Source organism: Chrysemys picta, chromosome 4, assembly GCF_011386835.1.
Source record: "Chrysemys picta bellii isolate R12L10 chromosome 4, ASM1138683v2, whole genome shotgun sequence".
Classification (NCBI taxonomy): domain Eukaryota; kingdom Metazoa; phylum Chordata; order Testudines; family Emydidae; genus Chrysemys; species Chrysemys picta.
The window spans coordinates 54,047,017-54,063,452 of NC_088794.1; the positions used below are offsets into that span (position 1 = coordinate 54,047,017).

Consider the following 16,436-nt stretch of genomic DNA (forward strand, 5'->3'; position numbering starts at 1 on the left):
CAAGCCGAAACAAAACCTTACCACCGGGGACAACCCAAGGCCCCACCCACATCCCAAGGGAAACCCCAGGCGCCTTCTCACCCCACCACACCAGTCTCCACCAACCAACATCGCCCCGGTGATACCTTAGCAGGGCGATGTTTTAAATGTAATGAACTGGGACATATAAAGGCTCACTGCCCCAAGAACCCCAACCGATTACAGTTCCTTACACCACAATCACACCAAAGATCCCCAGACCCAGATGCCTCTCTCATACCCTCGGAGCAAAGGGAAACCTTGAGAGTGGGCGGAAAGAAGGTTATCGCTTGGAGGGACACTGGGGCACAAGTGTCAACTATCCACCAATCCCTAGTGGACTCCAAACTCATCAACCCGGAGGCTCCAGTGACAATTCAACTCTTCGTGTCACAGTCTGTAACCTTGCCTACAGCCAAGTTGCATGTCCAGTACAAAGGCTGGTCAGGAATGTGTACTTTTGCAGTCTATGACAATTATCCCATCCCCATGCTGCTGGGGGAAGACTTGGCCAACCATGTGAAGCTAGCCAAGAGGGTGGGAATAGTCACCCGCAGCCAGGCTAAGCAAGCTTGCACCCCCATCCCTGTTCCTGAGCCGTCCACCAGGGCCCCGTCTGTGTTACCAGAGACCCAAACAAAGGTGGTGGAACCGGATCCCCTGCCAACGACTGCAACAGCCGTAGTGGATCCAATCCCAGAGACCCAGCCAAAGCCAGTCCCAGAACCGGAACTGGCAACGCAACCAGCACCAGAACCATTGCCAGCACTGAGTCCAGTGCTTGCAAACCCATCTACAACTCCAATGCCAGAGGGCACCAGCGAGCCTGAACTGGCGGAAGCAGTAGATAACCCTACCCAAGAGGCTCAACCAGAGCCTGAAATACCACATAGTGCACCAGCAGACAGCGGTTCACAGTCAATGGAAACAGCCCCAGCACCTGCATCGCTTCCAGAGGGGCCAAGCCCCAGTCCACAGTCCAAGGAGGAACTGATGTCTCCAGCATCAAGGGAACAGTTCCAGGCCAAGCAGGAAGCAGATGACAGCCTTCAGAAAGCTTGGGCGGCGGCACGGAGCACCCCACCTCCTCTCAGCTCTTCTAACCGATCCCGGTTTGTTGTAGAACAAGGACTTTTATACAAGGTGACTCTTTCTGGTGGACACCAGGAAGACTGGCATCCTCAAAGACAGTTGGTAGTTCCCACTAAGTATCGGGGTAAAGCTCTTGAGCTTAGCCCATGATCATCCCAGTGGCCATTCTGGGGTGAACAGAACCAAAGACCAGTTGGGGAAGTCCTTCCACTGGGAGGGAATGGGCAAGGATGTTGCTAATTATGTCCGGTCTTGTGAGGTGTGCCAACGAGTGGGAAAGCCCCAAGACCAGGTTAAAGCCCCTCTCCAGCCACTACCCATAATTGAGGTCCCATTTCAGCGAGTAGCTGTGGATATTCTGGGTCCTTTCCCAAAGAAGACACCCAGAGGAAAGCAGTACATACTGACTTTCATGGATTTTGCTACCCGATGGCCGGAAGCAGTACCCTTAAGCAACACCAGGGCTAAAAGTGTGTACCAGGCATTAGCAGACATTTTTGCCAGGGTAGGTTGGCCCTCCGACATCCTTACCGATTCGGGAACTAATTTCCTGGCAGGGACCATGAAAAACCTGTGGGAAGCTCATGGGGTAAATCACTTGGTTGCCACCCCTTACCACCATGAAACCAATGACCTGCTGGAGAGGTTTAATGGAACTTTGGGGGCCATGGTACGTAAATTCATAAATGAACACTCCAATGATTGGGACCTAGTGTTGCAGCAGTTGCTTTTTGCCTACAGGGCTGTACCACATCCCAGTTTAGGGTTTTCACCATTTGAACTTGTGTATGGCCGCGAGGTTAAGGGGCCATTACAGTTGGTGAAGCAGCAATGGGAGGGGTTTACGCCTTCTCCAGGAACTAACATTCTAGACTTTGTAAGCAACCTACAAAGCACCCTCCGACACTCTTTAGCCCTTGCTAAAGAAAACCTAAAGGATGCTCAGGAAGAGCAAAAGGCCTGGTATGATAAACATTCCAGAGAACGGTCCTTCAAAGTAGGAGACCAAGTCATGGTCTTAAAGGCGCTCCAGGCCCATAAAATGGAAGCGTCGTGGGAAGGACCATTCACGGTCCAGGAACGCCTAGGAGCTGTTAACTATCTCATAGCCTCCCCCACCTCCAACATAAAGCCTAAGGTATACCATGTTAATTCTCTTAAGCCCTTTTATTCCAGAGAATTAAACGTTTGCCACTTTACAGCCCAGGAAACAGATGACGCGGAGTGGCCTGAAGGTGTCTACTACGAAGGAAAAAGGGATGGTGGCGTGGAAGAGGTGAACCTCTCTGCGACCCTTGGATGTCTGCAGCGACAGCAGATCAAGGAGCTGTGCACAAGCTTTGCACCAATTTTCTCAGCCACTCCAGGACGGACCGAACGGGCATACCACTCCATTGACACAGGTAATGCTCACCCAATTAGAACCCCACCCTACCGGGAGTCACCTCATGGCCAAACTGCTATACAAAGGGAGATCCAGGACATGCTACAGATGGGTATAATCCACCCCTCTAATAGTGCATGGGCATCTCCAGTGGTTCTAGTTCCCAAACCAGATGGGGAAATACGCTTTTGCGTGGACTACCGTAAGCTAAATGCTGTAACTCATCCTGACAACTATCCAATGCCACGCACAGATGAGCTATTGGAGAAATTGGGACATGCCCAATTCATCTCTACTTTAGACTTAACCAAGGGGTACTGGCAAGTACCACTAAATGAACCCGCTAAGGAAAGGTCAGCCTTCGTCACCCAGGCAGGGGTGTATGAATCCAATGTACTCCCTTTCGGGTTGCGAAATGCACCCGCCACCTTCCAAAGACTTGTAGATGGTCTCCTAGTGGGATTGGGAGAATCTGCAGTTGCCTACCTCGATGATGTGGCCATTTTTTCTGATTCATGGACAGAACACCTGGAGCACCTGGAAAAAGTCTTCGAGCGCATCCGGCAGGCAGGGCTAACTGTTAAGGCTAAAAAGTGTCAAATAGGCCAAAACAGAGTGACTTACCTGGGGCACCAGGTGGGTCAAGGAACTATAAATCCCCTACAGGCCAAAGAGGATGCTATCCAAAAGTGGCCGGTTCCAAAGTCAAAGAAACAGGTCCAATCCTTCTTAGGCTTGGCCGGATATTATAGGCGATTTGTACCCCACTACAGCCAAATCGCCGCCCCGCTGACAGACCTAACCAGAAAGAAACAGCCAAATGCAGTTCAGTGGACTGATAAGTGTCAAAAGGCCTTTCACCAGCTTAAGGCGACACTCATGTCTGACCCTGTGCTAAGGGCCCCAGACTTTGACAAACTGTTCCTAGTAACCTCAGATACGTCCGAGCGAGGCGTAGGAGCAGTTTTAATGCAGGAAGGACCGGATCAAGAATTCCATCCTGTTGTGTTTCTCTGCAAGAAACTGTCTGAGAGGGAAAGCCACTGGTCAATCAGCGAAAAGGAATGCTACGTCATTGTGTACGCGCTGGAAAAGCTACACCCATATGTTTGGGGACGGCGTTTCCAACTACAAACAGACCATGCTGCGCACAGTGGCTTCATACCGCCAAGAGGAATAACAAAAAACTTCTTCGGTGGAGTTTAGCTCTCCAAGATTTTGATTTTGAAATACAACACATTTCAGGGGCTTTTAACAGAGTGTCTGATGCACTCTCCCGGGAAAGTTTCCCAGAATCAACTGGTTAAAAATTGTTCTTAGAATGTGGAACATATTGTTAGTTTTTATATAATCAGTATTATGTCTAAAGGTGCATGTGTCTTATTAACTCTGTTTTCTCCTAGAGCTCCAGGAAGAAATCACAGCCAGTGTGGAACCGGATATCCAACACTATCTGTGATTTGGGGGGGCGTGTCATAACTATAAAGGGAAGAGTGTAACAGCTCTCCTGTGTACAGTACTATAAAATCCCTCCTGGCCAGAGACTCCAAAATCCTTTTCCCTGTAAAGGGTTAAGAAGCTCAGGTAACCTGGCTGGCATCTGACCCAAAGGACCAATAAGGGGACAAGATACTTTCAAATCTTGAGGTGGGGGAAAGGTTTTTGTTTGTGCTCTTTGTTTGGGAGTCGTTCGCTCTTGGGACTGAGAGGGACCAGACATCAATCCAGGTTCTCCCCATCTTTCTAAACAAGTCTCTCATATTTCAAACTTGTAAGTAAATAGCCAGGCAAGGCATCTTAGTTTTACTTTGTTTTCTCAACTTGTAAATGTACCTTTTACTAGAGTGTTTACCTTTGTTTGCTATACTTTGAACCTGAGGCTAGAGGGAGGTCCTCTGAGCTCTTTAAGTTTGATTACCCTGTAAAGTTATTTTCCATACTGATTTTACAGAGATGATTTTTACTTTTTTCTTTAATTAAAAGCCTTCTTTTTAAGAACCTGATTGATTTTTCCTTGTTTTTAGATCCAAGGGGGTTGGATTTTTATTCACCAGGGAATTGGTGAAAGGTTTCTCAAGGCTACCCAGGGAAGGGAATTAGTTTTTGGGAATGGTGGCAGCGGACCAGAACTAAGCTGGTAGTTAAGCTTAGAAGTCTTCATGCAGGCCCCCACATTTGTACCCTAAAGTTCAAAGTGCGGATACAGCCTTGACAGACCTTAAGGGATCTGTAGGGCTGAGCATGGAGGTTTCAGCCTGCAACAGTCTTACCCACTTGCTTTTAAATGGCCACGTTCCATAAAAGCTTTTGGACTTCCCTTTCAAAAATGAACCAACTAGGCAGCTGAGAACAAAGTTTCTCTGGAGCAAGCTGGGCCCTGACCTGCACCCCCACTCCCTCAAGTGCTACCTTGTTAAACGTGTATTAAACCTCCTTGCAGCATGGGATAGTGCTGAGCAACATGGCGCTGCTGAGCTAGCTCAGTCTTTGTGCTCTCTCATCCCTTTCTACAGACCCTGGAAAGTGAAACAGAGGGGCCATTGGTTCGGCTGCACTCATCGGATTGGTGGGGAACACTTTGTACTCAGCCGTCCAGCACCTCGAGTGGGTTTCCACTGAGTAGCCAGCCTCCATCCCCCTTCACAGCTTTCTGGAGAATCTCCAAGGTGTAGAGTGTTGGGGTTTTTTGGGGGGGAAAGGTGATTTTGGATAATAAACTTAATTTCCAACTTAACTAGTTTTTTCCTAATTAAAAGTCAAAGGTTTCATCTTGAAATCTTGGGTAAAAGTGCTCTTTATAGTAATCCTGGGCAATAATACAGAGGGGGATTGGAAAAAAAGCCTGTACTCTACATACTGGGATATACAGAAGTCCAGTAAACTGACCTGACACATGAGAGATCAAACTGGGCCTCCTAGTCCATCTCCATCCGTGTGCTAGGACTGTACAGACAGAATGCTCACTCAGAGCATCTGATCTCCAACAGCAAGTGACTCCTCTGGGCGGGTGAGTAGAAAAGGTTGAGTTGTGTCCAGGTCCCAGCCAGGAAGATGTTTCTTCCTTTCCCTATAGGGAGCGGCAGGCACAAGGATCATCACTTGGTGCCCACAGTGGTGTCGGCCTAGCATCACTACCCAGTTCTTGGTTCCTGGGTTGGGCTTAGCTTCTGCTGCAGGCAGTGCTAGCTGAACTAGATAAAAGCAGGATCACTGACACTTATCACCAAGATCTCATCCTGCTGCCTACAGTTAAAGCAGCATTATAGCATTTAAGAGCAATGGAAAGGAACAAAGCAGCTGAAGTGGGAAATTCTGGCCCCTCTGCTCCAAAGGTGGCCCTTAGCCCAGCCCCTTGAATCCTGTGATCCCTTTTCTCAGAGAAGCAGCTGTCCCTTGGTACCACTGCTGCAGTCTTTGCAAGTGAGGCCTTGTCCGTGTTGTTTTATATCTGCCTGAAATACAGACTGCAGGGTGAGTAACTTCTAAATTACATCTTTTGAATAAGTATGCAAGTCGCACCGCAGGGTGTGGGGGAGGGGTGAATGCCAGCACGCGCCGCTCACCTGACCCGAGAGAAGTGGGGTTCACACAGCGGAGCCCACGCAGTGGGGCCGCTACACCACTCGTCACGTCACTTTTTCAAATCTGGCGGGCGCTCCGCCTCCAGTTAACGTCACTTCCGGCACGACTGCGTCCCTGCCCACATGCCGAGGCAGCACCAGCTAGAGGTGGGGTTACAGGGCAGTGCTGAAATGCTCCGGGCCCACCCCCAGCGAGGGAGCAACGGATAGCGAGATGCCCGGTCCGCCTCACTGTGGCGGAGAGTCACAGTTCCCCCAGAGACCCAGGTACCCTCTACCTCATGCAGAATGAACATGGAGAAGGTACCTAATTAAAAGCACTAAATTTGGGAATAAAAAATGTCAGTCACAGGTTTTTTGATATGTCCTGAAGTTTGTCAGAGATTTATTTGCAAAAACTTTGTAGTAAGGGTGAGTCAGCTGTCCTGCGGAATACAACATTAAATATAATGGAATACATGATGCAGCCAGGGCCGGCTTTAGCAAGAGCGGGGCCCGATTCAAGCCACGCTCCGGCCGGGGTTGCCGGGCTTGGGTCTGACCCGGAGCTGCGCCGCGGGGACCGGGCCGTGGCCGGGCCAGAGCCGCACCGCGGGGACCGGACCCGAGCCGGGCCAGAGCCGCTGGGGCCTGCGTGCTCGGCGGGAACGGGCGGCGCCTCCCCGGATCCCTTCTCGCGCCCCCACCACCCCAGCTTACCTTGTGCTGCTGGCCCACCCCTGCTTCTTTTCAGACTTCCCGCGAATCAGAGATTCGCGGGAAGCAGGGGAGGGGGCGGAGCGTTCAGGGGAGGGGAGGAGGGGGAAGTGAGCTGGGGGCGGGGTGGAGAGCTGCAACGCGGGGCCCTCTTGGCGCGGGGCCCAATTCAGCCGAATCGGCTGAATCGGCCTAAAGCCGGCCCTGGATGCAGCTGTTCTCTGTTTTACATTTTCTTAATCAGTATTTCTAAGACAATTTTATATTTTAAATGTACTCTTAAGCCTTCATAAAGTAATCATTCCAGATTACTACATATTTAACTCACTGAAACAAAGACATTATTTTAAATTATCAGTCACAGAGGTTTAGTGTGTCATTGCTTTTAGAAAAAGGGAACACTAATTTATTTTGTGTGATCGCCATAACAATAGACATGTATATGAAATTTCAGCAACTTTATAAAATATGTTTCCAAAGATTTTAGGCATAACAAAGGATTTTATATGTTACTAAGGTACTGATTTTGCTGGCGGGTTCTTGTAAAACTAGTTCATCAGATAGTCAGAAGTAAAGAAAGGGAAACTCCAGCTATCTGGAAGGAAAGAGGTGTTGTCCCTTTAAGGGCTCTCTTCAGCGGCGGGGAGGGGTGTATGAAGAGAGAAAGGGATGGACAGGAAGACTTTGGAAGCAAGTTTTTTTTTTTACTATAGTAATTAAAATTAAAATGTGTATTTTAGATAAGGGAGGTCTTTTGAAGGATTTATTTAAAAAACTGTATATCTGAAGATCTAAGCATTTAAGGCTAAAGATGATTGTGCATCTAAAAATCTATGCAAGGATTTTTTAGAGATGTGATTTTATAATCTTCACCAATGAAATATTTTTAAAGTAAATTTTAAACTAAGGACCTGTAGACTAACATGTTCTGAGTAAATATTACAGTAATGAACAACTGTTTTTGTCAGTAAATTCAGAAAGTGACAATATATACCTGGGGTTTGGCAAATGCTTGTTAAATGGCTTCATTACCACTTGAATGGCTCTTTAACGGTTTCAATGATGTGCTAATAGGCCTGGCAGGCTGGAAGACTTTTTTACTTTTAAGTTACTAGATCCCCTCCAGAGTAAGAGTCACCAGGCTGCAGCAACCAGCTGTGGGAGCCGGGAGGGTGGACACTAAGACCCAGAGTGCCCCAGATTTTCAGGTGGCCTACGCAGCCGCATATTCTGCGTATGCCAAAGGATGGCCCTGCCAGGGGGTCTGCAAGTCATGTCCAGGGCTACAGGTGTGACATGTATAGCAACCCTCCTGGGCATGCTCAGTTCGGGTGAGCATGCTCAGTACACCCAAAGTAGGGAATTGGGAGCAGGGGCTGTTTGTGTGGTTACAAGGAGATTGTGCATTTCCTAGCTAATTGCAAATCTATAGAGGAGCCTTAATCTTGCATGAACAAAGTTTATTGCATTTAATATCCCAGGTTTTCGTTTGTAAAGGAAAGAGGAGGTGGGTGAAAAAAAGGCGGAAACTATAAAGAAAAGCGGGGAAATGAAGAAAAAAAAAAAGATGACAGGCACTCGCTAGCGGTAGATTTAGCCATTACAAAGTGAATAATTTTATACCCAAAAGACCTCATAAGAATTGAAGAAAATTTCATTCTTAAACAAGCAAATACATCTCTATAATATACGCATCTCTAAGTGTGCCGTATCATTATCTCAAAGGTTTGACCCGCTGATTTAATTAAAAACTGCCTTAGTTCATATGCATGCTTACTGAATTCCAAATGAATTTATGCATGTTGGATGCAATTCACCCCAGTGCATGGGCAAGAACAAAGTCTAGGCCTCACTTATGTTATATTTTGAGGGCATAAGTAGGGCCTGGTGTTGTCGTTCTGTACAGGGTGAATTACCCTGCAGTGCATGTATGCATACACAGCATACGGTAACTATGCAACTAAAATCGAAGATCCAGACCCTGTGAGATCCTGAGCCCCACCTGCCACGTGTGAAGATCCAGTGATTTTTGTTGGGATTGGGTCCAATAGTACCAGGTTAATAACGTTGAAAATATTCAGCAGCAGTTAATTCAGAGCAGCCCTGCCCTCAAAGTAAGCTTTTTCTCTTTCAATTCTATTTATGAATGGCTTAGTTTTTATGTTTAGATCCTCCAAATGTTGACAAGGCTCTTCTGGAAAAGCTGATGAAGGAGCCTGTGATAGTCAAGGCAGGGCAGAATGCCATGGTCAAAATCCCATTCGAGGGCCGGAAGCCAGTCAGAGCAACATGGTTAAGGGACGGGAATGAGCTCCTGAATGATGCCAGGATCCATATCGACAAGGCGGACAACTTCACCTGGCTTTCCATCTCCAGCACCAACAGGAAGGACTGTGGGGATTACAAAGTGAAGTTGAAGAGTGACAGTGGAACCCTGGAGGCCAGCCTAAAGCTGGAGGTGATAGGTGAGAGCCTCATGATATGAGTCCATCACTTTGGGCACAGAGGGAAGTCCTTGTAAGTTGTTTTTGGTATCTCTCTTCCTGACTCTCCAGAGAGACCTAGTGTAGGCACACACAGAAGCAGCTCTTCATTGGTGCTTTTACAGAACACTGCTCGTAAGAATATTTGAGAGCTGGCTGGGCTCACTCTTTCCCATCTCATCCACAATAAACTAAAAGGAGACAAGGTGCTGAGCTACTCCCAAAGTGCTGAATGCCTGCAACTCCCATGGACTTTAATGAGATGTGAGCCACTTAGCACCTTCAGGAGTTGCTCAGTGACTTCCAGGCTCAAATGACAAAAGGATCCACATGGTTGTAAATCTACCAGTCCTATCCTTGCTCCTTTATTGGCTCACCCCTGGCCTGTCTCCTGATTTACCTATGTGGGGTCTGAAACCTGAAAACCATGCACAGCAGATCTGCACTGGTTTAGCTTCAACTGGAGTTCTCTGCAGCTGTGAAAAAGGGACATGATTTGTTCCCAACTGAGCAACAGTTTGATGAGACCAGAAGTGTGGTCTGCTGGGGAAGGACGATGCTACATCACTTGACTTAGCTTTGTCATTCCTAGTAATTAACTGAAGATTAAAGACTTCCAGGTGAAGTAGCCAAATAAAGATAATCTCCCTCATTTTCCGAATTCAACAGTTTACTTCTGCATCCATCTTTTTGCACTGAAACACAGCCCCTTGAGAGCTGCAGGAATTTAAATATAAAAATCAAATGAAGAACAAACATTTCTCCAAGAAGAAAAATACTAACTAAAGATGCAAACTAGCTCAAATGCACCTATAAAAGTCCAAATAATTATACTAGGGTAATAAATCAGTAAGATGATTAATCAGTTTCTCTCATATTCCTTCCCCTGTCCTTCTCCTCTGGTTTTGTGATCCTGGTTTGTACTGATCACTTGGCTCATTATAGAGTAAATTATTCTGCAAAAGCCATTTCCTTCTGAGCTGATAGAGCTCAATATCTGACTTGTACAACCTGCTCTATTGATCACAAAGGCAATTTAATGTTAAAGTTGTCAGGGGAATCTTGCCATTCTATTCACAGTAATAATAGGCCCAAGTTAACTTCCCAGCTGCAATATGGTGCCATATGGCATATCTGTGTAAGGTGGATGTGCCCAGAAAGTGGAATAGATTCCCAAACAAAGATGGAGAAACCCAAAATTCAGGATCGGGTTAGTTTCCCATTTAATCCATATCACCTACATTTAGGGTGGAGGAGAGGACTGTTAATTACCTGATTCTGGGTTTCATCCATTTGTATTTGATTCAGAAATGGAACTCAACAAGGGTGTGTTTGGCTTTGGTTTGGAAGAGTCTCCATTGGGTTTTGTTTTTTTGCAAACCAAAAGTGGAAGTAAATCGGGTCCAGGTCTCATCTTGCCTGAACACCCCACGTTTGGGGTGAGGTTGATAAATGGTTCCAGTATGAAACCATCAGTACTCCTAAAGGAGATGGGAAGTCAATGAGAGTTGCATCCAGGTCTGGCTTTGATGCAGCATTCGTGGGAATGATCAGCTATAGCAGCCGTGGCCAAACCACGGCTCGTGAGCCACATGGCTCTTTAAAAGTTAAAGTGTGCCTCGTGGTGCCCCCCATTCCTCCTCCTTTCTCAGCCTACCAGACTGGATGGGGCGAGAGCTCAGGGTGGTGGGACTAGGGGCTTCTTCCCTGAGGGAAGGGGGGTCTCAGGACTTTAGTCCCACGGGGCTGCACTGAGGCCAAAGCCCTGTGCCCCAGCAGGCGCCACTCCGCGGGGCAGGTTGTGTGTGTCTTGTGGCTCTAGAATTTCTGAAGATTATTGTATAGCTTGGAGGGTCAGTAAGTTTGACCATTCCGGAACTATAGGAAGGGCATATTGGATGAGCCAAGTGTTTTCCTCTTGCCCTACTCTCCTAGATCAGTAGATGAATGGATGTTTACTCAAGCAATCTTGCTAGCGTTAATTCTGCTGCTCTACCCTGTAAATACTATACCAACGGAGACTGAGTTGCCTATCTTGAGTAGCAACAGATAGTGACCCCTCTGATATCAAGAACAGATGTGGGACCTTTTGCTCCCTGTTTTTCTCCTCCTTTCAGATAAGCCACAGAAACCCATCGAACCCATAGAGGTGGTGGATAGTTCCACACCTGGCATAACCATTCAATGGAAGCCCCCAAAGGATGATGGGGGCACACCAGTGCAGAACTACATCATAGAGAGGCAGCAGGTGGGCAGAAAAACCTGGGTAACATTGGGAGAAACCAGCAGGAACAACAGCACTTTCACGACCAACAAAGCGGGGCAAGACAAAAGCTATCGCTTCAGGGTGCGAGCAGTGAACGCTGAGGGAAAGAGCAAGGCGCTGGAATCAGATGAAGTGATGGCTGCAACCAAAGGTAAGAGGAAGAGCTTTGTGTAAACACATCTTATAGCCATGTGAGACTTCTATTATGAAAGCCAAAATCAAGTGAAACTCTCATTTTGGGTTTTGTTACAAATGTATACTTTCGTCCAGTTTGAACAGAAGGTTTGCAAGCCTGACTCAATTGTCAAGTGAATGTGAACATGGTGTCATATGATTCGGGGGCCAATTTAAGGTTTCAGGTCGAGACCACAAGTTTCTTGCGAGTTTTGGTGATTCCAAGTGAAATCTGCTTTGAGTTTTTTGGGTACAATCCAACCTAAACCTCGAAGCAACATCCACAGTGGAAACCATGAATGGACTGAAGCCAAAGAAAAGGTTCTCACATGTCACTGCAAAGAGAACCTGCTACACTTTTACCTTAATTTACTCCATAGGTAAATGAGTCTCCCAAGGGCCAAGGGGACATTAATTGGTTGTGTCTATTCAGTAGTATCGTTTCATTTCCTTAAGTACAGAGCAGCCATTCTATTCTATAACCCTGCTGGTGGACCCAAGTACTAGAGACAGCTTTTGGCACAAACATGAAAGTACAAGCAGGGAAAACATTTAATTCATTTTGCCTTAGAATATCAGGGTTGGAAGGGACCTCAGGAGGTCATCTAGTCCAACCCCTTGCTCAAAGCAGGACCAATCCCCAGACAGATTTTTGCCCCAAATCTCTAAATGCCCCCCTCAAGGATTAAACTCACAACCCTGGGTTTAGCAGGCCAATGCTCAAACCACTGAGCTATCCCTTCCCCCACATCCTTCCTTCCTTCCTCACTAACATCCACCCTTGCTCCCCTCTCTCTGTCCTTCCTTTTTATTCACCCTTTTAATCGCATTTTGTGCCAAGATACTTTTAAAACAATTTTTTGTATTAATGGCTGATTGTTTTGTCCCCTGAGACTCTTTTCTAGCCGTAGTAGCTGATCCCCATATCTCCCAGCATTCTCAAGCACCACTGTGCTTTATTATAGCCCTTCAGCAAGCCACAGCCTGGAATGTTATTTATACAGTGTACAGTCAATAGTCCGCTTCCCCCACTTGCTTCTTGGGAACAGACACCCAGTCCTGCTTTTCAGGCTCTCTACTCTTCTCCTTACCACTTCCTTCCTGTCTGCTTATATAGGCCCAGCTGCTGGGGTTACTTCCACGCAATTAGCCCTTCAGTTGTGTCTCTACTCAATAAATTGGCACCCTCTCTGAATGGCCTGACTTTCAATCAGATCCCAGTTAATGTACTGATGGGGATTGGAGAGACAGGGTGTTGACTCAGCTCCTGACTCAGCACACACCTTGTTACACCCTCCAATAATGGATGGAGCAGAGGGAAGTAGAAGCCAATCAAGACTCCTGTTTCCACCCTCAGGAACAATAGAAGGAACAGTGGCTTTCCCTCCCAGCAAGAAGATTGGGCATATGCCTCCCTTTGGAGACTGTCAATGTCATCCTCAGCATTGGCAAGAGGGGCTCATTCATGGAAGACACATAATATCTTGACCCTTAGGAGTTTGGACATGCTCCCCCTCTAGGCTCCCAGCATGTAGCTGTTCTGGAGAGTAAAAGACTGAGTCATAGATCTCACATCTATGTTCAAAAGGTGTCTTATCTGAACACACATTTGGGAATCCTGGAAGAAACAACCCTTGAGAACCCATTCTTGTCATGTGATGGGAAAGAAATACCTGTTAATAACGAAGGGCTAATCTTTTCCTAGCTTTCCTTGGCCCCCCTGCTCCTCCTCAGTTTGTCAGTGCCAACAAAGAGTCCATAACACTCTCCTGGGCAGCACCTCCCAAAACGGGCAATTCCAGAATCCTGGGGTATATCCTTGAGAAACACAAGAAAGGCAGCAACATCTGGACACCTATCACTGACCTGCCAATAACAGGTAAGCAGCTGAAAGCCTGGAACAGGCTGAAAGACTCTAAGAAAGCAAGAAGACTAGATGACTCAAGGCATAATGAGATGCTGACTCTTTCATCTCACTGGGTCACTGCTTCAAATATGGTTTAGATTGGTAGTGACCAAAAGTTTTTACTGTCTGATGGATGTTGGGTGACTTCTGTGTGGTGACACAAATCAGTGATCTCAGTCCAGCTCCTAGTTGCTAGTACAAAAATCACAATTGGCACCATTGTTGGGTATCTCAATGCCAAAATATTGAATGAACCACTGAGGTGGGACTCTCTTCTTGCCTCCAGAGGTGGCTCCTTTCCAGGTTGTGAATAAAAATCTGCTGCAAAAGAATGGAGAAATTTGCATTGTTGCTGTCTGGCTGTGCCGTTCTGTGCATAAACTGAGGGCCAGCAATCTGGCACCTTGCTCTTCAGTTGTGGAAGTGCTTTCTTAGCTTATGGAGCTGGGAACTGGGCATACGGGGGGACATTCCAGGGACAAGGAAGGTAAGGAGATGGAACTGATATCTCTGAGGGCTTCAAAATCGTGTTCACCTATAGATGTCAATGATCTTTTCAGATCCACCAAAGATCTTCTTATCTTCTGTATTAGAAGGGCTGCCATTGCAAGGAAAACATTATTTACTCTTTCTCTGACTTCCTCAGTATCTCAAATGGCATTTAATTTGAAAGGGAGGAAGGAATACAATGGGAGAGACTTGTGCTAATGGTGGGGAAGGACAGGAGAAAAAGGGACAGCATTTGGGTACTCCATATGTGTTCCACTAGGCAGGTATACTGTGCAATTCCATGTGGTATAATTAATGTATAGAACTATTGTCCCAATATATCCTACTGAGGGGACTGCTGATCTGAGCCTGAGCTCACTGAGGAACCTTATCTTTTCCTTCCACAGACAGGAAGTGGATGGTGACAGATCTGAAGGAGGGACTGCAGTATGAATTCCGCGTGGCTGCTGTCAATGCCGCAGGGGCGGGCGAGGCCAGTGCACCATCAGATGCTATCTTTGCTCGAGATCCCATGAGTAAGTGGGTTGTGTCCACTTGTCCCAATGGGTGTGGGTTGCAGAGAGAGGGGTAACTGGCCAAGAAGGTGAATCTGGGGAAGTATGTGAATCCAGGAAGCAATGTGTATACAAGATGCTCCCTGACTTACGCAAGCGTAACTCAAATTTTGCGTAAGATCGGAAACGCATCTCCGACCATTACACACAAAAAAACCCAACCCCTCCTATTTCTAGCTTACGGAATTTTTTCCGTAAGCTCGGATTTGCGTACATTGGGTTTACGTAACTCAGGGAGCGTCTGTAAAGTATGTGTGGGAGAATAAAATACTTGAATAATGTTAAAAAATCAGGAATTCACTGTAGGGAGTGGGGTGGTATTCTCAATATGCTGGGGAGGAGGATGTGGGGCTGGCCCCTCAACGTGCTGCAGGGGTTGGGGGTGAGATTCCCCTGCACTGCCTGGAACATGGAGTGGGTTTCCCAGTGTGTTGCAGAGGGGATGGGAGCAGGATTCCCAGTACAATTCAGAGGGATGGGGACAGACTCCCAGTACACTGCAGGGAGCCTGACTGAATGGATACCCAGTGCAAGCATGTTGGGGATGGATTATCCAGTGCACTGAATAAGGGGTGGGGGCAGGAATCCTAAGACAAGGAAGTCTAAATAAACTTTCCCTTTCCAGAGCCTCCTGATAGAGTGAGGGACCTTAAGGTGACCAATACTGACTACACCAGCATCACTATGGCTTGGATGAAACCTGATTCAAAGGAAGGGGGGGTCTGCCAAGGGCTACAAGGTGGAGAAGCGATCCTCTGACAGCCTCAAGTGGACCCATTGTAACACTGTCCCCCTAGGCTTGACAACCTGTACAGTTAAAGGTCTGCAAGCCAGAGAGATGTACTTCCTCCGCGTGAGGGCCATCAATGAGGGAGGCCTAGGGGAAGCCGTAGCACTGGACACTTGCATCCAGGCCGCGCCTCCCATTGGTGAGTCAAAATATGCTGCTCCTGAAAAGATGTCATAGGCCTGCAGGTACAAATCATGGGCTCTCCATCCAAAGGCAGCTTTGACTGTTGGAGATTCAAATTGAACCTTGAGCTGGGGCCAGTCAATCTGTGGATTGTGGGGCACGGGAGCCTGTCGTAGATGATTATCTCAGGCTGTGGCGGCGGACACAGATAATTTCGCTCCTATATTCCTTATTGAATCAGGAAAATTGAGGGTTCCATTTGAGATGACCACAGCTCATGTTGGAGGCTCACTGTGATGCTAGCATCTCAAATATTATCCCTTTTCAGATACTATGGGTACGTCTGTAGTAGAAATTCTACAGCAGCACAGATGCAGCACTACATCTGCACCGCCGCAGTGTAGATGACAGCTACGGAAGGGGTTCTCCCATTGCTGTATTAAACCAATCTCTCCGAGAGGCGGACAGAAGAATTCTCCCATTGACCTAGTAGTGTCTACACCGGGGCTTAGGTTGGCTTAATTACATTGCACAGGCTGACATTTTTCACCTTGTGTTCAGCATTGGTCTAACGTATTACGGAGGTTTTTCACCTTTATCTGAGGCATTAACCATTGGCCCCTGCCAAAGCAGGGAAATCAGATCAGATGGACCAGTGACATGATCTCATATGCCAGATCCCATGTTCGTTCCAGTTTTTAGCCTGGGGCTGGGAAACTTTCAATAAAAGGGTCACATTTTTTGTAACGTCCTTGCCAGTCAGCCAGCTATAGGCGACACTTTCAGTTGTCTGTCATTAAGAGGCTGGATCTGCCATCCACTCAGAGCCTTTAAAAGAAAAAAACCCCAGACAAATGGA

At 47.1% G+C, this 16,436-nt stretch overlaps 1 protein-coding gene across 1 annotated transcript; it reads left to right on the forward strand.

The window, feature by feature from the left end:
- The first annotated feature begins 9,016 nt into the window (after window positions 1-9,016).
- IGFN1 (immunoglobulin like and fibronectin type III domain containing 1) lies at window positions 9,017-15,906 on the forward strand. Its single transcript, XM_065594066.1, is given in 6 exon segments — window positions 9,017-9,236; window positions 11,372-11,690; window positions 13,383-13,573; window positions 14,497-14,625; window positions 15,290-15,378; window positions 15,380-15,906. Coding segments are annotated over 6 exon segments (1,200 nt in total). The 3' UTR covers window positions 15,632-15,906.
- The last annotated feature ends 530 nt before the right edge of the window (window positions 15,907-16,436 follow it).